Source organism: Leptonychotes weddellii, chromosome 4 (assembly GCF_054177405.1).
Source record: "Leptonychotes weddellii isolate Sample4059 chromosome 4, ASM5417740v2, whole genome shotgun sequence".
In the NCBI taxonomy this organism is placed as follows: domain Eukaryota; kingdom Metazoa; phylum Chordata; class Mammalia; order Carnivora; family Phocidae; genus Leptonychotes; species Leptonychotes weddellii.
In genome coordinates this window covers 140,630,078-140,649,879 of record NC_138372.1, presented here as the reverse complement: position 1 = coordinate 140,649,879, position 19,802 = coordinate 140,630,078, and the positions used below count along the sequence as shown (strand labels likewise).

Sequence of the window (19,802 nt, the reverse complement as noted above, 5' to 3'; positions counted from 1 at the left end):
CATTATTTCTAATCCAAATTCATAACAAATCTTAAACACTTAGTACCAATAAAATTTCAATGAAACTGGGACGCCTGGGTGGCTCAGTCAGTTAAGCATCTGCCTTCGGCTCAGGTCATGATCCCAGGGTTCTGGGATCGAGTCCTGCATCGGGCTCCTTGCTCAGTAGAGAATCTGCTTCTCCCTCTCCCTGCCACTCCCCCTGCTCATGTGCTCTCTCTCTCTCTTTCTGACAAATAAATGGATAAAATCTTTAAAAATTTCAATGAAACCGGCACTTAAAAATGTAGCAAATATAAGAATAGATCTTAAAAGTTCTCATCACAAGAAAAAAATATATTATGTGAGGTGAAGGATGTTAACTAAACTTATTTTGATACTCATTTTACAATATACACATATATAAAATCAATATGTTGTACACAAACTAATACCATGTTACATGTCAACTGTATTCAATAAAACTGGAAAATTTTTTAAAGATAAAAAATTTTAATGTATCAATTATGCACTTAATTCTCTTTTAATTTTTTTATTGAGAAATAACTTACATTCAGTAAAAAGTACACAAATCTTTTTTGTCATTGTTCATTTTTTTTCAAATTTTTATTTAAATTCTTGTTTGTTGGGACGCCTGGGTGGCTCAGTCGGTTGAGCAGCTGCCTTCGGCTCAGGTCATGATCCCAGGGACCTGGGATCGAGTCCCACATCGGGCTTCTTGCTCGGCGGGGAGCCTGCTTCTCCCTCTGCCTGCCTCTCCCCCCGCTCGTTTTCTGTCTCTCTCTCTGACAAATAAATAAATAAAATCTTTAAAAATAAATAAATAAATAAATTCTTGTTTGTTAACATATAGTGTAATACTGGTTTCAGGTAAAAAGTACACAAATCTTGGGCGCCTAGGTGGCTCAGTTGGTTGGGCGACTGCCTTCGGCTCCGGTCACGATCCTGGAGTCCCGCATCGGGCTCCCTGCTCGGCAGGGGGTCTGCTTCTCCCTCTGACCCTCCCCCCTCTCATGCTCTCTGTCTCTCATTCTCTCTGTCTCAAATAAATAAATAAAATCTTTAAAAAAAAAGTACACAAATCTTAAGTGTCACACTGCAATAGCTATTGACAAATATACACAATTACTAATCCATATCTCTGTCGAGATACAGAACATTACTATCATTCCAGAAAGTTCCCACAAGGAAAACATTGTTATGATTTCTTCCTCTACCCATTTTTTGGTCTCTTTTTAAACTTTATATAAATGGAACCATATAATATGTACTCTTTAATGTCCGGCTTCTTTTACTCAGCACAATAGTTTTGAGACTTATCCATGTTTCTGTGCATGTAAATAGTTCCCTCATTTTATTTGAATATACCACAATTTGTTTATTCATTCTCCTGATTGATGGACATATGGAAAGTTTCCATTTCCGAACTACTAAGAATAAAGCTAATATAAACATTACTATATAAGTATTTTTATAGACATATGATTTCATTTTTCTTAGGTTAATACCCAGAAGTAGACTTACTGGGTCACAGGCTAAGTGTATACTTAGTTGGGTTTGTTTTTTTTTTAAGATTTATTTAGTTATTTGAGGGGGTTGGGGAGGGTGGAGAGGGAGAGAGAGAGAATCTCAAGCAGACTCCCCACTGAGCGCAAAGCCCAATGCGGGGATCAATCTCATGACCTTGAGATCATGACCTGAGCCAAAACCAAGAGTCGGAGGCTTAACCGACTGAGTCACCCAGGCACCCCAATATGTATTTAGTTTTATAAGAAACTGTCAAAGACTTTTCCAAAACACTCGTACCATTTCACATGTTTTACACTCTCACCAGCAAAGAATTAGAATTCCAATTTGCTCTAAGTCCTCACAAATATTATGTGATACCAGCTTTTTGTTGTTCTAAATTGTAGCCTTCCTAGTGAGTGCATCAAACTATCTTCAGTCTTTATTTGCATCTCACAAATGACTAAAGACACCAGACATTTTTTCTTATGTTTATTAACCATTCATACATTTTCTTTTGTGAAGAGCTTATTCCAATTTTTTGCATTTGGGGGCTATTTTTATCATTTAAATGTAAATGTTCATTATATCCCTTTTTAAGCTACACGTATTGCAAATATTTTGTCTTGAAATTTCTTGAAATACAAATTGATTATACATTTTACTAAGAATGTCTTCTGATGAGCAGAAGTTCTTATTTTGATGAAGCCTGACTTGTCATTTTTTTCCATGATTAGTGTTTTCTGTGCCTAAGAAAACACTGCCTGCCCTAAAGTCATGAAGATATTCTCCTCTAGTTCCTCCCAAAAGCTTTATAGTTTTAGCCTAAACAAAGGTCACAATAATTTTCCCCTATATTTTCTCTAGGAGTTTTATACTTTTAGGTTTACATTTAGATTATGATCTATTTTCAGTTATGTTTATGTGGTAAAAAAGTAAACCTCAAACTCCTTTTTTTTTTAGTGGGTATTCAATTGTTCCAGTACCATTTGCTAAAAAGACTATCCTTTCTTTACTGATTTGCCTTTGTACCTTTGTCAAAAATTAGTGTCAATATATGTGTGGGTGTATGTATAGGCTCTCCATTCTATTTCATTGATCTATTTGTGTTTATTTATGCCAATACTGCACTATTTTAATTACTGTAGATTTATCATGTCTTCAAATCACGGAGTGTTAGGTTTTCTATCTTCATTCTTTTTAAAAGCTGTTTTGGTTATTCCAAACACTTCTATATGAATTTAAGAATCTATTTTTATATACGGATTCAACCAGAGAGAAATGACATCTTAACAATATTTAGTCTTTTAATCCATGAACACGATATATCTCATTTATTCAGAACTTTTACTTCTTTCATCAGCATTTCATTGTTTTCAGCATACAGATCCCGTGCATATTTTGTCAGAGTTATATCTAAGTACTTCAATCAGTTGGTGCTAGTGAAAATATATTTCATATTTTTAAGCTCTTATAAATAATACTATTTTTTTTTAAGATTTTATTTATTTGACAGAGAGAGAGACAGCCAGAGAGGGAACAGAAGCAGGGGGAGTGGGAGAGGGAGAAGCAGGCCTCCCGCAGAGCAGGGAGCCCAATGCGGGGCTCAATCCCAGGACCCTGGGATCATGACCTGAGCTGAAGGCAGATGCTTAACAACTGAGCCACCCAGGTGCCCCATAAATAATACTATTTTAAATTCCATTTTCAAGTTGTTCTTTGTTAGTATTTAAAAATACAAATGGTGGGGCGCCTGGGTGGCTCAGTCAGTTAAGCGTCTGCCTTCAGCTCAGGTCGTGATCCCAGAGTCCTGGAATCGAGCCCCACATCGGGCTCTCTGCTCAGCAGGGAGTCTGCTTCTCCCTCTGCCTGTCACTCTGCCTACTTGTGCGCACACTCTCTCTCTCTGTCAAATAAATAAATAAAATCTTTAAAAAAAAATACAAATGGTTATCTGATATTGACTTTATATCCTGCCACCTTGCTAAACTCACTTATTAGTTCTGATAGCATTCTTATAGACTCCTCTGATTTTTCTTATAAAAGCAGTCATGTTCTCTGTGAATTAAAGTATTTCTTTTCAATCTGGATGCCTTTTATTTTATTTACTTATTTTAGTCTTATTTCATTCACTAGAAACTCCACTACAGTGTTGATTAGAAGTGGTGAAAATGGGCATCCTTGTTTTGTTTTTGATTTAAGGGGAAAGTATTCATTTTTCAAGAGTAGATGTGATATCAGCTGCAGAATCACCATTAATACATTTGATTGGGTTAAGGCAGTTCTTTTCTATTCCTAGTTTGCTGGGAGTTTTTATTAAAAATGGATGTTGGAGTTTGTCAAATGATTTTTCTGTATCTATTGAAATAATATGATGTTTCTATTTTGTTAAAATGGTGAATTACCATGACTTTCAAATGTTAAACTAACTGTACATTCCTGAGATAAACCCCACTTGGTCATGATGTAGTATCCTTCTAATATCCTGATGGATTTAATCTGCTAAATTTGTTTCAAAATTTTGCATCTCTATATATGAGGGATGTTCATCTGTAGTTTGGTTTTGGTTTTGGTATCAGGATAATGTTAGCTAAGAGAAGGAGTTGGGAAATATTCCCTCCTCTTTAATTTTCTGGAGGAGTTTATGTAGAAATGGCATTATTTCCTTAAAAGTCTGTTAGGGCGCCTGGGTGGCTCAGTCGTTAAACGTCTGCCTTCGGCTCAGGTCATGATCCCAGGGTTCTGGGATCGAGCCCCGCATCGGGCTCCCTGCTCTGCGGGAAGCCTGCTACTTCCTCTCCCACTCCCCCTGCTTGTGTTCCCTCTCTCACTGTGTCTTTCTCTGTCAAATAAATAAAAAAAATCTTTAGAAAAAAAAAAAGTCTGTTAGAATTTACCAGTGATGCCATCAGGTCCATGGTTTTATTTGTGGGAAGGTTTTTAACCACAAATACAATTTCTTTAGTACATATAAGGTTATTTAAGCTATCAATTTCTTGGGCGAGCTTTGGTAATTTGTGTCTTTCAAGGAATTTGTCCAGTTCATCTAACTTGTCAATTTTGTAGGAAGAACGTTTTTCAAAATATCTCCTTTTTTAGCATGTTAATATCATTGAAGTCCATGGTGATGTCATCTCTCTTGTTCATGATACAGGGAATTTCTATCTTCTCTTTCTTTTCCCAATTAGTCTGTCTAGAGGTTTAGCGATTTTATTGATCTTCTCAAAGAATCAGCTTTTGGCGGGGCACCTGGGTGGCTCAGTCGTTAGGCGTCTGCCTTCGGCGCAGGTCATAATCCCAGGGTCCTGGGATCGAGCCCTGCATCGGGCTCCCTGCTCAGTGGGAGGCCTGCTTCTCCCTCTCCCACTCCCCCTGCTTGTACTCCCTCTCTCGCTGTCTCTCTCTCTGTCAAATAAATAAATAAAATCTTTAAAAAAAAAAAATCAGCTTTTGGCTTCATTTCTATTTTCTCTTTCACTGAGTTTTGCTCTCATTTTTATTGTTTGATTTATTCTTCTTACTTGGGTTTAATTTACTTTTCTGTTTCTTAAGGTGGACGCTGAGATCAATGCTTTGAGATCTTTCCTATTTTCTAATATAGGTGCCTAGCGCTATAAATTCTGCCCTGAGTACCGCTTTAGTGGCAGCCTACAAATTCTGTGCTGTGTTTTCATTTTAATTCATTTAATTAGTTAAAAATGTTTTCTATACTCTCTTTTGAAATCTTCTTTGATCATTACGTTATTTAAGAGTACATTATTTAGCTCCCAAATATTAGGAGATATTTTCATAGATCTTTCTATTACTGGTTTCTAATTTATTTCCATTGTGATCAGTGAATATATTTTGTATTACTTGGATTCCTTTCAATTTAATGAGGCTTGTTTAATGGCTAGAATATGGTCTATCCTGGTAACTGTTCTGTGTAAACCTAATAAGAATGAATATTCTGCTGTTGTTTAGTGGATTGTTCTATAAAGATCAGCTAGGTCAGATTGTTTGATACAATTGCTCAAGTCTACTCTATCTTTGCTGATTTTCTGCCTACTTGTTCTATTAGTTATTAAGACAAGAGTATCGAAATCTCCAACTACAACTGTGGATTTGCCTAATCTCTCCTTACAGTTTTATCAGTTTTTGCTTCATATATTTTGAAGGTCTGTTAATAGAGACATAAACATTTAAAATTTGTGTTCTCGGGTGCCTGGGTGGCTCAGTTGGTTAAGCGACTGCCTTCTGCTTAGGTCATGATCCCAGGGTCCTGGGATCGAGTCTCACATCAGGCTCCCTGCTCAGCAGGGCGTCTGCTTCTTCCTCCGACCCTCCCCCTCTCATGCTCTCTCTCTGTCTCATTCTTTCTCTCTCAAATAAATAAATAAAATCTTTAAAAATAAATAAATAAAATGTTTATGTTCTCTTGATTAACTGACCTTTTTCATTATGAAGCAACATTCTTCATTCCTGGTAATATTGTTTACTCTGATATCTACTTTGGTCTTAGTATAACCAGTCCAGCTTTCTTTCTGGCTTTATTAGTAGTTTTAGCATGATATATCTTTTCCATTCATTTACTTTTAACTGTATTTGTCTTTATATTTAAAATGTGTTTAACTGATAGTTACCAGTGGGGAGGGGGTGTGGAGAGGGGTTAAATAGGTGATGGGGATTAAGGAGTGCACTTGTTGCGATGAGCACTGGGAATTGTATGTAAGTGATGAATCACTAAATTCTACACCTGAAATTAATATTACACTGTATGTTAAATAATTGGAATTTAAATAAAAATTTGGAGAAAGAAAAAAAATTTGACCACTATTCCTTCAAATTTTTCTTAGTGCTCTTCATGCTCTCCTCTCCTTCAAGGACCACCCAGTTACATGTATATTAAATACTTGATACTATTCCATAACTAATGATGGTCTTTCACTTTTTAAATTATTTATTCATTTTTTATCCTGTATTTCATTTTGCATCATTTCTGTTGGTCTTCAATTCACTAATCCTTTCTTCCTTGGTACCTAATCTTCCATTATCCCCATTAAGTATATTTTAATTCTCATCTTTACAAGTTTAATTTGATTTTATTTTTCTATGTTACTTATTTCTACTTTTTTAAATTGTATGGGATACAATTATAATAACTATTTTTAAGTTCTTGCCTGCTAGTTCTAATATCTGTATCACTTCTGGGTTGACGTCCAGTGTCTAGTTTTACTGTCCCATTATTGATTGAGTTTTCCTGCTATTTTGTACCTGGTTATCTTTGATTGGATGTCAAACACTGTGAATTTTATCTTGTAGGGTACTGAATATTTTTGTATTCCTATAAATCTTCTTGAACTTCTGGGGGGCAGTTAAATTACTTGGAAACAGCCTGATCTTTTCAGGTTTTGCTTTTATGATTTGCTATTCTGTCCCACAGTAGTGCTCATTTTAGCATTAATTATTCCCCATTGCTGAGATAAAACTTTCTAAAATACTCTACGCAATATTCCAGGAATCTTGAGGGTTTGTAGTCTGTCTGCTGGGAACAGACATTATTCTTGGTCCTATGTGAATGCAGGCCAGTGTTCCCTCTAATCATTTTGAGTGATTCTTTCCCTGGCCACAAATAGTTTCTTCACACACATGTGCCAATCGTTAGTCCACTGAATACACAAAAAGAACCCTCTTCAGATCTCCAGGGTATCTTTATGTTCATCTGTCTCCTCTCTGGTACTCTGTCTAGCAAACTACAGCTGCCTTGGTCTCCCCAAGCCCTCAGAACTGTCTCCTCAACACAGGAAGACATCTAGGCTCTGCCTATACTCTTCTCCCTGTGGAATAGCTTATAAACGCTCTCAAAGCAGGATGTTAGGGCAATCATGGGGCTCACTTTGTTCATTTTCCATCTCTCAGGTATTACTCTCCTTTGTTGCCTAGTGCCCAATTTCCAAAAAAACCACTGTTCCAAATATATTGTCTATTTTTTCAGATATCTCTGGCTGAAGGGTAAATCTAGGCCCTATTACTCCATCTATACTGGAAGCAAAAGTCTTAAGCGTGTATTTTAACTATTGCTTTTACTTTAATCAAATGTTACACAGCAAAGGAAACAATCAATGAAACTAAAAGGCAACCTACGGAATGGGAGAAGATATTTGCAAATGACATATCTGATAAAGGGTTAGTATCCAAAACATATGAAGAACTTATAAAACTCCATACCCCCCCTAAAAATAATCCAATTAAAAATGGGCAGAAAACATGAATGGATACCTTTCCAAAGAAAACATATGGATGGTCAACAGACATGAAAATATGCTCAACATCACTCATCATCAGGGAAGTACAAATCAAAACTACAATGCGATATCACCCATACCGATCAGAATGGCAAAAATCAACAACACAAGAAACAATAGGTGTTGGCAAGGAAGTGGAGAAAGGGGAACCCTCTTACACTCTTAGTGGGAATGCAAACTGGTGCAGCCACTCTGGAAAACAGTATGGAGTTTCCTGAAAAAGTTAAAAATAGAACTCTCCTATGACCCAGCAATAGCACTACTAGGTCTTATACCAAAGAACACAGAAAGAGTAATTCAAAAGGATACATGCACCCCAATGTTTATAGCAGCATTATCTACAGTAGCCAAATTATGGAAACAGCCCAAGTGTCCATCGACTGAAGAATGCATAATGAAGTTATGGTACACACACACACAGAGTGGAATATTACTCAGCCAGAAAAAAGAATGAAATCTTGCCATTTGCAACAACATGGATGGAGCTAGAGAGTATTATGCTAAGAGAAATAAGTTAGAGAAAGACAAATACTATATAATTTCACTCATATGTGGAACTTAAGCAACAAAACAAATGAGCAAAGGAGAAATGAGAGAGAGAAGGAGAGAGAGAAGGAGAGAGAGAGAGAGACAAACCAAGAAAGAGACTCTTAACTATAGAGAACAAACCGATGCTTACCAGAGGGAAAGTGGGTGGGGGGATGAGTAAATAGGTGATGGGGATTAAGGAGGGTGCTGGCTGTGATGAGCACCAGGTGTTGTAGGGAATCACTACATGGTACACCTGAAACTAATAATACACTGTATGTTAACTAACTGAAATTTGAATCAAACTTTTTAATTAATTATTTAATGAAATGTCACAAAAGTAGGTGGTAGGTTATAAGTATCAGACATAAGGAAATTATGGTGATTACCAAACTACTAAATTTTCATTATATTTTATTTGCCTTAAAACTTTACATTTTTATCCAAGATAATAACCTTATATTTTTATTACTCTCTTGTCATCAATTACACCTGGTAGCATGCTCACCATCTAACAGAATGCACTGAAATGTAATTGAGTCATGACATTTTTTTTAGTTTTCCACTCTCACCTAATTAAAATTCCAGAAAAAATGATAATAAAGTTTCTCAGTACTTCCATTAAGTGTCATTATTTAAGCAGTAAAATGTAGAAACAAATACTTAAGAATCTGGGATGCCTATGAAATATTATTTGCGTTATGTTTCTTAAAATTCTTCATAGTCCATTAGAAGCAGTTAACTCTGTTACTTTTTCCTATTACTTCTTAATTTTTGTTTTGTAATAGAATAAAGAAGTAGGGAAAATAGAGTAAGAAATATTACATAGTAATATAATTACAAGATCAGAGTCAAAATGTCCTTATTGGAGATTTAATCTAACATGTCAGATACCTTCAGTTTTATATATGAATCATGGTGAAATTATCTGAGACATGTAGTAACAGATAATATCTAACTGAAATTTGATAAATGTCTGTTGAATAAGTGGATTATAACAATGAGTTGTTACAATATGGAAGATAACCCTCTATTAATTGAACACAAGACTACCAGTTATAGGAAAGAAAAAAATAATGGAAGAGAATACTTCCAAGTTTATACCATGGCAGAGACCTTAAAATACAACAAAGCAAAGAATTTTACAACTGGAAGTCTTTTTCAGATCTTGCAGACTGCCTTTCTTATTTCAGAGATGAGACAATGGAGACACAAAGAAAAGGTATACATCTACAAATGATAATAGTAAAGAGAAGAAGTAAGAACAGTAACTATGCCTTCTGATTTCCAGTTTTCATCCCTTCACCAAACAAATTAGCCATAATATTTCCTACTTTTTAACTTCTCCCAATGTCCTAGGAAGTGCTAAATAAATACTAAAATTATACATAAAAGAAAAAAATTTAACTGTTTCCTAAATTTTAACTACTTTTCAACTATGAAAATTATGAAGCATCCAACTTTTAAATAATTTCAAGTGTATAAAATATCAACTAAATGTTGTAAGACAAATTTATTTTAGTTTTTATTTAGTTTTATTTTCTTAACAAAATATAGTTTTTATTCTTTTTAAAGATTTTATTTATTTATTTGACAGAGAGAGAGAGCACAAGCAGGGGGAGCAGCAGAGGGAGAGGGAGAAGCAGGCTCCCCGCTGAGCAGGGAGCCTGATGTGGGGCTCGATCCCAGGGCCTGGGATCATGACCTGAGCCAAAGGCAGACACTTAACCAACCAGGCCACCCAGGTGTCCCGAAAATTTAGTTTTTACATGGTTATTTCACCCACCCTCCTCTAGATCCCACCTTAGATTCCTTAACCCAGCGGTTCACATCCCTCCTCCAACCCAAGGCCTCTCTGTAAAATAAATATTCTGTAACATCCCCTTTACTCCTTTGAAAATGAATCCAGAGGTAAAATGTCCTAACTATATATATATAGTTATATGCTAAGAGAAATAAGTTAGAGAAAGACAAATACTATATAATTTCACTCATGTGGAACTTAAGAAACAAAACAAATGAGCAAAGGAGAAATAAAGAGAGAGAGAGAGAATATTATATATGAGAATATAATATATATTATATATATAAGGAATATTATATTATTATTATATTTTTATTTTATTTTATTTTATTATTATTATATATAATATATATATAACTTTTAAGATATATATATTCCTTACTGTATAATAATAGGGAAGTAAGTAATTTATAAAAAATAGAACATATTTAAATAAGTAAATGCTCAGCCACAACATCATAATAAAGGAGTTAGGTGCTTGCAGCTACATGAATGTAGTCAATCTGCCACCAGGTAGCTAGCTGGTTTCCACCTTTGTCCTCCATTCAATAAACATGTCAGAACAGTATATTCAAATGAACGATTACGTCGCTTCTAAGAACCTTACATGTGCACTGAGCGGTATGCCTCTTGGTGGTAGAGCTACAGAGGACAACCGCCATTAAGCTATTAAAGGCCAGTGGTGTTTCCCTCCCGAAGATCTTCTTAGATGCCCTGCTGCCTCACTACTGGCCTGCACGAGAAGTACTGGTATCACTTGGAAGCTTGTGAAAATACAGATTATCAAGTCCTACTTCAGAAGTACAGAATTCAAATCTATATTTTAACAAGGTCACCACATTATATGAGTGTAAATTAAAGGCTGGGAAGCCACTGGGCATTCCTGAGGGACATAACAAAGGGTAAGCAAACTGCACATAATTTTTTAAAAATGGTGATTTCAAAATTCATTCTGAAATAAAAAACATATTTGAAAACTTCTAACAATATTTTGCATCTAAATTGATGATAAACATATGCCATTGTTATGAATAAACTAATTAGGTAAATATTCATTAACTCAAAGCCAAGATCTAGGGCCAATTGATATTCATTCACTCAATAAATATAAAGCGTCCAAAACCTGTGAGGGAAGAAAAAAGTCATAAAACAGGTCAAAGCTCCTGTAGTTAAAGATTAAACCAAAACTCCTTAAAAGAAGAAAATGTAAAATACTTTTGTATCTGTCAAACACAATTCTAAGATCTATAGAGATTTAAATTAATTGAGCCAAAGCTTCTCTTTTTGAGGGCACCAGTTTCTGAATGATACTGAGGAAACAAATTACTAATAATACTTTAAGCCGAAGTTATATTCCTTATCAGTAGCTCCATTTCACTGTCTAGCTCAAACTGCTAGAAGATCCATTCTGGTAAGGAAGGAGAGCGATGCGGAGAGAAAAAGAGAAATAGAGAGAGACAGGGGACCCAGAGAAAAAAAGGAAGGAAAGAGGGAGGGAGAGCCCGGGAGAGGGACAGGGAGAAAGCAGAACAAGAAAACAGGCCTAAAATATGGAAAGAGCCCAGATGTCCATCCATAGATGAATGGATAAAGAAGATGTGGTATATCTACAAGAAAACAGGCTTAACTGAAATGATTTAAACAGTAACAAAAAATGGGCAAAGAAAGCAGACCTATCAACAGAACAAGAGAACTAACTACTCTCTAGGGTAGGAGTTGGCCAACATTTTCTGCAAAGGGTCAGAGAGTAAATATTTTAGGCTATGAGAGCCATATAGTCCCAACCCTGGAGTTGTAGCTGAAAATAGCCAGGAAACACTAAGTAAATGAATAGTATGGGGTGTTCCAGGAAATCTTTATTTACAAAACACAGGAGGCAAGCCAGATGTGGCCTGGAGGCACAGTTTGCTGACCGCATGCTCTAGGAGAAAGAATTCCGTGGGTTCATAGATGCACACATGACAAATTGCTACAGAATCTACATTTAAAAATAATAAACACTCTGTTTTTGCTTATGATAAGGGGAATTGAATTATTCTTGAAGAGAAAGTATTTTTCAAATAAAAGCTTTTACAAATTATAACCAATTCCATTTTCTAGGCATAACTACTAAATCTAAAACACTCTTCTTTCCTGACTAGAGTAATTCTTTTTTTTTTTTTTTTTTTATTTGAGACAGAGAGAACGAGAGAGAGAGAGCACACATGAGAGGGGGGAGGGTCAGAGGCAGAAGCAGGCTCCCTGCCGAGCAGGGAGCCTGATGCGGGACTCGATCCCGGGACTCCAGGATCATGACCTGAGCCGAAGGCAGTCGCTTAACCAACTGAGCCACCCAGGTGCCCACTAGAGTAATTCTTATACACAAAAGGAGCTACTGGTTTGACTTATATGAGCTTCAGAAAGGAAGGATATACTTACAGAATACTTTGAGTCATTAAGGTACACACTTACTAGTAATGGCAGCCAAAGTCACCAGGTAAAAGAGAAGGGGAAAAAAAAAAAAAGAACTACTATATCTTGCTTCCCCACAATGGATCAGATTCTACTGTTCATCCAGGCTAATCCTTTGTCAACAGAAGAGTTGAGAGATAATACTGAAAGAGATATATTTGTTCTCATCACCGCTGTCTTCAAAGATTAGAGAGATGAATCTAGCTTCCTTACAAAGATGAATTAATCATTCATAAACTTGTTGGATTTATTTTTAACATCCACAACTTCCTGATGAAATGCATCCCCAAACTTCATAATCTATTACATGATCCAGTGTTTTAGTATTTCCTTTTATTCTTCCTAAACCATCTTTCTAAACTCCAAAGGAAACTATCTCATGTATCTATCTAGTTTTTGCAGAATGCATCTATGTTCCCATTATCCATTTTACTTAGTCATTCATTCATTGAAAATCCTACCTCCACTGGTTATCATCTATTTTTTCACCCAAATTCATATACCGTGACCACTGTGGTTGCCATTTTACAGGCTTTATTGATTTCTAAAGTCCTCCCCACTCACACTGCCTCATCATTTACCAGTCCCTACACAGCACTGTCTCCTTACCATATTTGTAATACTCTGCCTGAGTGCTTTCTCTGGCCACAAGAACATGCTTGGCCAGTGAGTTCCAAAGAGTTAACACCCTCCGGAACAACCCCAGACCAATAACAAAGGAGAGATAGGGATAAATACCCCAATCTCCTTGCCCATTAGGTAGGATAACTCTGAGGCCATTGTACCCTGTCTCCCAGAAGTCTCAGTAAAATTGAGACACATTGGCCAAAAGAGGTAACCTGCTCTTGAATATGCCTACTATTGTGTTTTTCTCTCTTAACTGGATCATTACTCACTCCCCTATAGGTGGTGCCTGGGACCGCCCTCCAAATAAACTATTTTGTCTGCTTAAGGTGGACCTCAATCGAAGATGGTCCTCTAAACTTAAAATTCTTGGGTTCCTGAGATTTTACACTGAGACATGTATTTCAGCCATGAAACCACCACTGTTTTGCCCAAAGATAGGATTACATTGTTTAACTTTTGCTAGTTTTCAAAAGAACTGGTGAAGTCATCATTTTATTATTCTCCTAAGACATAGCAATACATCGGGGTGACACTTTAGGCACTGTATAAAGTGACTTCCAATTATCTTACCTGTGATAAATGAATGCTCAGAACCCACCATCCTATTAGTATAATTTTAGGTTTGATTTTCCACAAATGCATGACTTTGGACTTATTCACACAGAAATTTATTGGCCACTTCTGGGTGACAGAAATAGTATAAAACAGATTTTTTTTTAATTTGCAATTCAAATAGGAATGTGGTATAGAAAAATAATCTTCCCATGAAAATGTTTCATTCTCCCCTTCCAAAGGCAGGAAACATAGAACCATAAATACTATTTGTAAAAGTCTAACATTTTTAACACAAAGAAGCCCATAGAATTGATCCCAAATAGTAGTAACAGAGTTAGCCCACAGATAACAGCAAACTCGTGAAATCCTTTCATCGGGATCTACCTGCCTGGAAAACTACCTCATCCTTCAGGCCAAGGTGGAACTTTTAGAGACCTCAGTAACTTTTCCCATTCTCTTACCTCCCACTTCTGGCTAGTTCCTTCAATGCAACCTCTCTAAAATGTCTTAAAAGCATCTCTTCTTCATTCCCATGGCTCTTATCCCAGTCTGTCTTTCCTATGCCAATAGCCTTCTATCTAAATCCCCTGTTTTATTTCATTTCTTCATTCTGGAAAATCAGAATAAACCTAAGATTGTTCAAACTTCTAAAAGCTCAAGTCCTGAACATCACTTCCGGCATTTATATATAACACATGGACATTGACATTACATTTAGACAACTTGTTGCCTAAACATTTCATATATTTTTATTTCTGTTTGGAATGAAGGTTAAAAATAATGTTTACCTAAAGATTAAACAAAATGTTTACCTGTCTGAAGCTATGTCACTGGCAATTTGGTGCTTCACTCCTGACCCATTTTTAATAGAATCCTGTCTTGTGAGCCCATGAGAGCGACTTTTCTCCACTGCAGGTACAGATAAGTCACCTGAGGGTCCTTGGAACTGGGCCTGCTCATGCACTTTTGCTTTCTTCTCCTGAGGCGCCTCCTCATTCCGCAGTCCTTGGAGAGCCTTCTGATCAGGTTGCTGTGGTGTATTAGATCCACTATTATAAAACCATGCTCCTGATTTAGTGAGGATTTCTTGTTGTTTTCGGCACAAATTACATACCCACATAACCTGCACACGAAGACATAGGGAAGAAAAATTAGTGTCTCCAAAAGTTAAACACAAATCAAAAGAGAAGGCAGTTCAAACCAACAACAAAAAATCCTATGGTTATCCTTTCTGAAGTTAAAATACAATCCCAATTAACTGCTACCATTTATTATAGCACGTATCTTTTAATTTTGTCACCATAATTATAATAAAACAGGCAATGTTAACCAACAGCAGAAATACCAAACTAGAGTCCCAAATTACTGGTTGTTTATATGTATTCTTTAATTACTTTTTATTTAAATTAGGAGCATGGTGTAGTATAGGGAAAATGGATTTTGAGGCTAGACAGACTTAGGTTAAAACACCAACTCCAAGATTAGAAACTGTGCAAACTTGAACAAGGTGCTGAACCTTCATATCTATAAAACAGTTTCCTTAGTGATAAAATAGGGAAACTGGGATGATAGTACTATTTTTTCCTATATTGTTTTGAGAACTAAAGATTGGAAATAACTTATATAAAATGTCCAGCACAATGCTTGCTATATTTAGACTTCTAGTAGATGACCTACTAATAATTAGGTTAATCTTCTATCACCAATTAATTATATTATAAGCTTCTTGAAGGGGTATTTATTTCTTTTAAGTAGCTCTTAATGGCTAAAATAAAGCTAGGAACACTGTTGATCCTCAATATAAACCTATTAATTGCTCATAATTTATAAAGAATACTTGTTTTTTTTCCTTTTTGTGGTAAAAAAATTTACCACTTTAACCATTTTTAAGTACACAGTTTGATGGTGCTAAGTATATTCACAGAGCAGTGAAACATATCTTCAAAACTTGTTCATTTTGCAAAACTCAAACTATACTCCTTAAACAGCAAATCCCCTTTCTGCCCACCCCCCACCCCTGGTAGCCACCATTCTACACTTGATTTTTTAATAGATATGTTTTTCAGACTCCAGGAATCTAAGAGTATTTTAACTACTATCTTTGTGACCACAAAACCTTCACCTTCTTCTAAGAAATCTTTTTTCAATTAATCAGAAAAAATAAAATTATATATTCATGAAATAAAAGGTGAGTTCATATTTCGAGTGTTTTCTGACGTTTATGTCAAATACTGAAACTTACACAGCTCTCAAGATTGCTAAACACTTCTTTATAGTTTAAATAAGTTATAATAATAATAGATAGATAATCGCAGTAAAAGGAAGATTCATTATGATGTTTTCAACGGATACAAAGATTTTTTGTAAAATGCCATTTAAAATTTTTGCTTAATTGGCCTCATTCTCCTTCATAATGTTTGTATAATCCATATCGTACTACATTGCACTTAATCATTTTTATTATTTTGTTATCTCTTTGAACTGTATATACATTTCTTTTGCCCCCCCAACTAAATTCAAAGCTCATTGGGGACAGGGTTTACATCGTCTATTTGCATAAAGGGACATTATCAATCACAGGACAGTAAGACCTTTAAATGCTTACTAACTTGAATTCTTTTGAAATCCTTCTTGGGGAAAGATGATAAGATATTGGATACTATTACACTAAGATTTATGTTTCACTGATTTCTAAAAGAATTAGTCATCAATAATGTCAATATATGTGCCTATTTTATTTTTATAAGTAAATAAGAAAGTATTTCTGATATGAAAATACCAAAAATCACCCATATTAAAAAAAAATACCTCATGGTACAAATTTCTTTTGGTTTGAATACTCATGAAATACATCCAACTCTCAAAAATGAAGTTTCACCCAAAATCTTCAGCCTTTTGATGCCATCTTGTGACAAATATTGGTACTGCAGATTTCTCTTAAATGTGAAAGGTAAACTAAATATAGAACCACAAAATAATGTTTATAAAATAAAGTTTGAATTTCAACCTTTCTGTCTTATTTTAAACAGATTACTATTCATGTTATAGTGATAATATAAGCTATATGATTTCATGATATGAATCCATTTAGAATAAGTCAGAGTACTGAAAAATAATACCCTTTGTGCCTGGTAACTGACAATAAAACAGAAGTGAGTTGGTGAGACAGACAAGCATCCAATCACAATCATCTGCAGAAACAACCTACTGCTGCTTCATTATTTGCGACAAAGTAAGCAAGTTACTTAAGTTCTTCTGGAGCAGAGATTCTCAGAGACTATCCCTGGGACAATGGCATCCATATCACCTGGGAACTTGTTAGAAGTGCAGATTCTCGGGGCGCCTGGGTGGCTCAGTCGTTAGGCGTCTGCCTTCGGCTCAGGTCATGATCCCAGGGTCCTAGGATCAAGCCCACATTGGGCTCCCTGCTCAGCAAGAAGCCTGCTTCTCCCTCTCCCTCTGCAGCTCCCCCTGCTTGTGTTCCCTCTCTCTCTGTCAAGAGGATAGATAAAATCTTTTTTTTTTTTTTAAAGTGCAAATTCTCAGGCCCCATTCCAGACCTACTGAATCAGAATTTCTGGGGCAGGACCCAGAAATCTGTGACTTTTTGGCCAAATGCTATAGGTGATTCTGATGCCGGGTAAAGTTAGAGAACCACTGGTTGAAGCAGAGATTCCCAACTTGATATGAGGAATGGGTTACATGTATGCTCCTCAGTGACTACAGAGGGCTGTGCGTAGCCTCACCCATTTACCTCAGCGTGAACTAGTCATCGTACAAATGGTAACAGTAACATTTCTGTGTAGCCCAAAATGAGAACAAGACTTGGAAGAACGATGCGCTTCATTTTCCTCACCTGTTAACACCCAGGGGCTACTAATATAAGATAAATGAGTAGAAGGCTTGAAGGATGCTGTATGATTCCTGTTAACGACTCTCTCAGTATTCTCTCCCCATACTCTCCGGGATACCCACGTTGGCTGCTTACTTTTCTGACTAGACTCTATGCTCCCCCCTGAACTGCCAGCTCTTAGGATCCTCATATCCTAACACCCAATTCACTTTCCTTTTCTTCTTTTACTATCTCTGCTCATTCCTGGATTAAAAGCTTGTTCATCTTTAAAGCTCAGGAAACAAATCCACTCACTTGAAGTAGTACAGAGACTGACGCTTCCACTCAAAGTCCCTCACACACACAGCAATGTAACTTCTGAACTGAGGATACTGAACTCCGTCTCACAAACACATACGCACGTGTACGTAGGAGAGGACTTTTAACTAACTGGTTATGAAATTATTAATGTCTATCAGAGGTAAGGTATGTGTCTATGAAACAAAATTAAACTGATTTGGGAACAAAATCACAGGGCTTTTGTTAATGAAACCCTTTAACCAGTTAAGTTAATCGGCAAGTGTATCATACGATGAATGCTGTTAAAAAATATCTTAGTAATACATATGCTTGTAAATAGCCATGGTTAGGGCCTATTAACTTTGCTGATCTTCATAAATATCGAAAACACCAAGGCCCTGAGAATACAAAGGCATATAGGATTCAAAATTATAAGGTATTATTACCTTCATTTCTAAATATGCCAAATTTTTCAGAGTATTATAGCAATATTAAGAGATGGAATACTCTCTAATGACCCAAATTTGCCACTTATTATCATATGTTCTGTTCTACAAACAACCTTGGTGGGTTTGAAAGGGAGGGAAAAAAAACTAAGAAAAATAGAAATATTTCTTAAAAATTACATAAATAATAAACGCAAGCGCTAAGCCGAACAGCCAAAGAGAAACAAAATTATGTCAAGTGCATACAATAATTTAAAAGAATTTAAAGCCCTGCAAAAATGTAATTTTCATTTAAATAGGGATAATAAATAATAGAGTAATTCAGGGAAGCAAAGGATTATTGGTTAGACCATAGACCAATTTCATAAGATCCAGCGAACTCTGCACACATAAAAGAATTTACTAGACTCCACTTCTCATCATTGCAGCCTGCTTATAAATGTGTATATTAGTCAGAGAATATAAATTGATCAGCTTAATCTGTCATATGACTAGAAAACTGAAAGATCCTGGCTAACTATTAAATTTATTTTCTTTTTCCCCTAGGATGCTGCATTTCTCAATCTCCCTTGTACTTAGGGATGGCCATGGCCATATGACTATGTCCTGGTTATTTGATTATAAGTACAATGATGTGTGCCATTAAAAAATTCTCATATATGGGGCACCCGGGTGGCTCAGTCAGTTAAGTGTGTGCCTTCAGCTCAGGTCATGATCCCAGGGTCCTGGGATCGAGCCCCACATCAGGCTCCCCGCTCAGCAAGGAGCCTGCTTCTCCCTCTCCTTCTGCCTGCCCCTCCCCCTGCTTGTACCCTCTCTCTCTCTGTCAAATAAATAAACAAAATCTTTTTAAAAAAAAATACCTCTCATATACTACCATCACGCTCTTCATTCAAGACCTAGGAGATAAAGGAGCTACCAAAAAAGGAGCCCAGAGCAAAAATGAACTATTGGGACTTCATCAAGATAAAAAGCTTTTGCACAGCAAAAGAAACAGTCAACAAAATCAAATGACAACCGACAGAATGGGAGAAGATATTTGCAAATGACCTATCAGATAAAGGGCTAGTATCTGAAATCTATAAAGAACTTACCAAACTCAACACCCAAAGAACAAATAATCCAATCAAGGAATGGGCAGAAGACATGAACACACATTTTTCCAAAGACGACATCCAAATGGCCAACAGACACACGAAAAAGTGCTCAACATCGCTCAGCATCAGGGAAATCCAAATCAAAACCTCAATGAGATACCACCTCACACCAGTCAGAATGGCTAAAATTTACAAGTCAGGAAACGACAGATGTTGGCGAGGATGCGGAGAAAGAGGAACCCTCCTACACTGTTGGTGGGAATGCAAGCTGGTGCAGCCACTCTGCACAGTGTGGAGGTTCCTCAAAAAGTTGAAAATAGAGCTACCATATGGTCCAGCAATTACACTACTGGGTATTTACCCCAAAGATAC

At 36.2% G+C, this 19,802-nt stretch overlaps 1 protein-coding gene across 30 annotated transcripts in view; it reads right to left on the bottom strand.

Moving 5' to 3' along the window:
- Positions 1–19,802, bottom strand: part of RIMS2 (regulating synaptic membrane exocytosis 2) — a 577,313-nt gene that overhangs the window by 392,415 nt on the left and 165,096 nt on the right. For all 30 annotated transcript variants that reach the window (XM_081816358.1, XM_081816367.1, XM_081816360.1 and 27 more), the window contains one exon: positions 14,568–14,878. In XM_081816358.1, the coding sequence (XP_081672484.1) occupies positions 14,568–14,878 (311 nt within the window). The remainder of the gene's footprint in view (positions 1–14,567; positions 14,879–19,802) is intronic.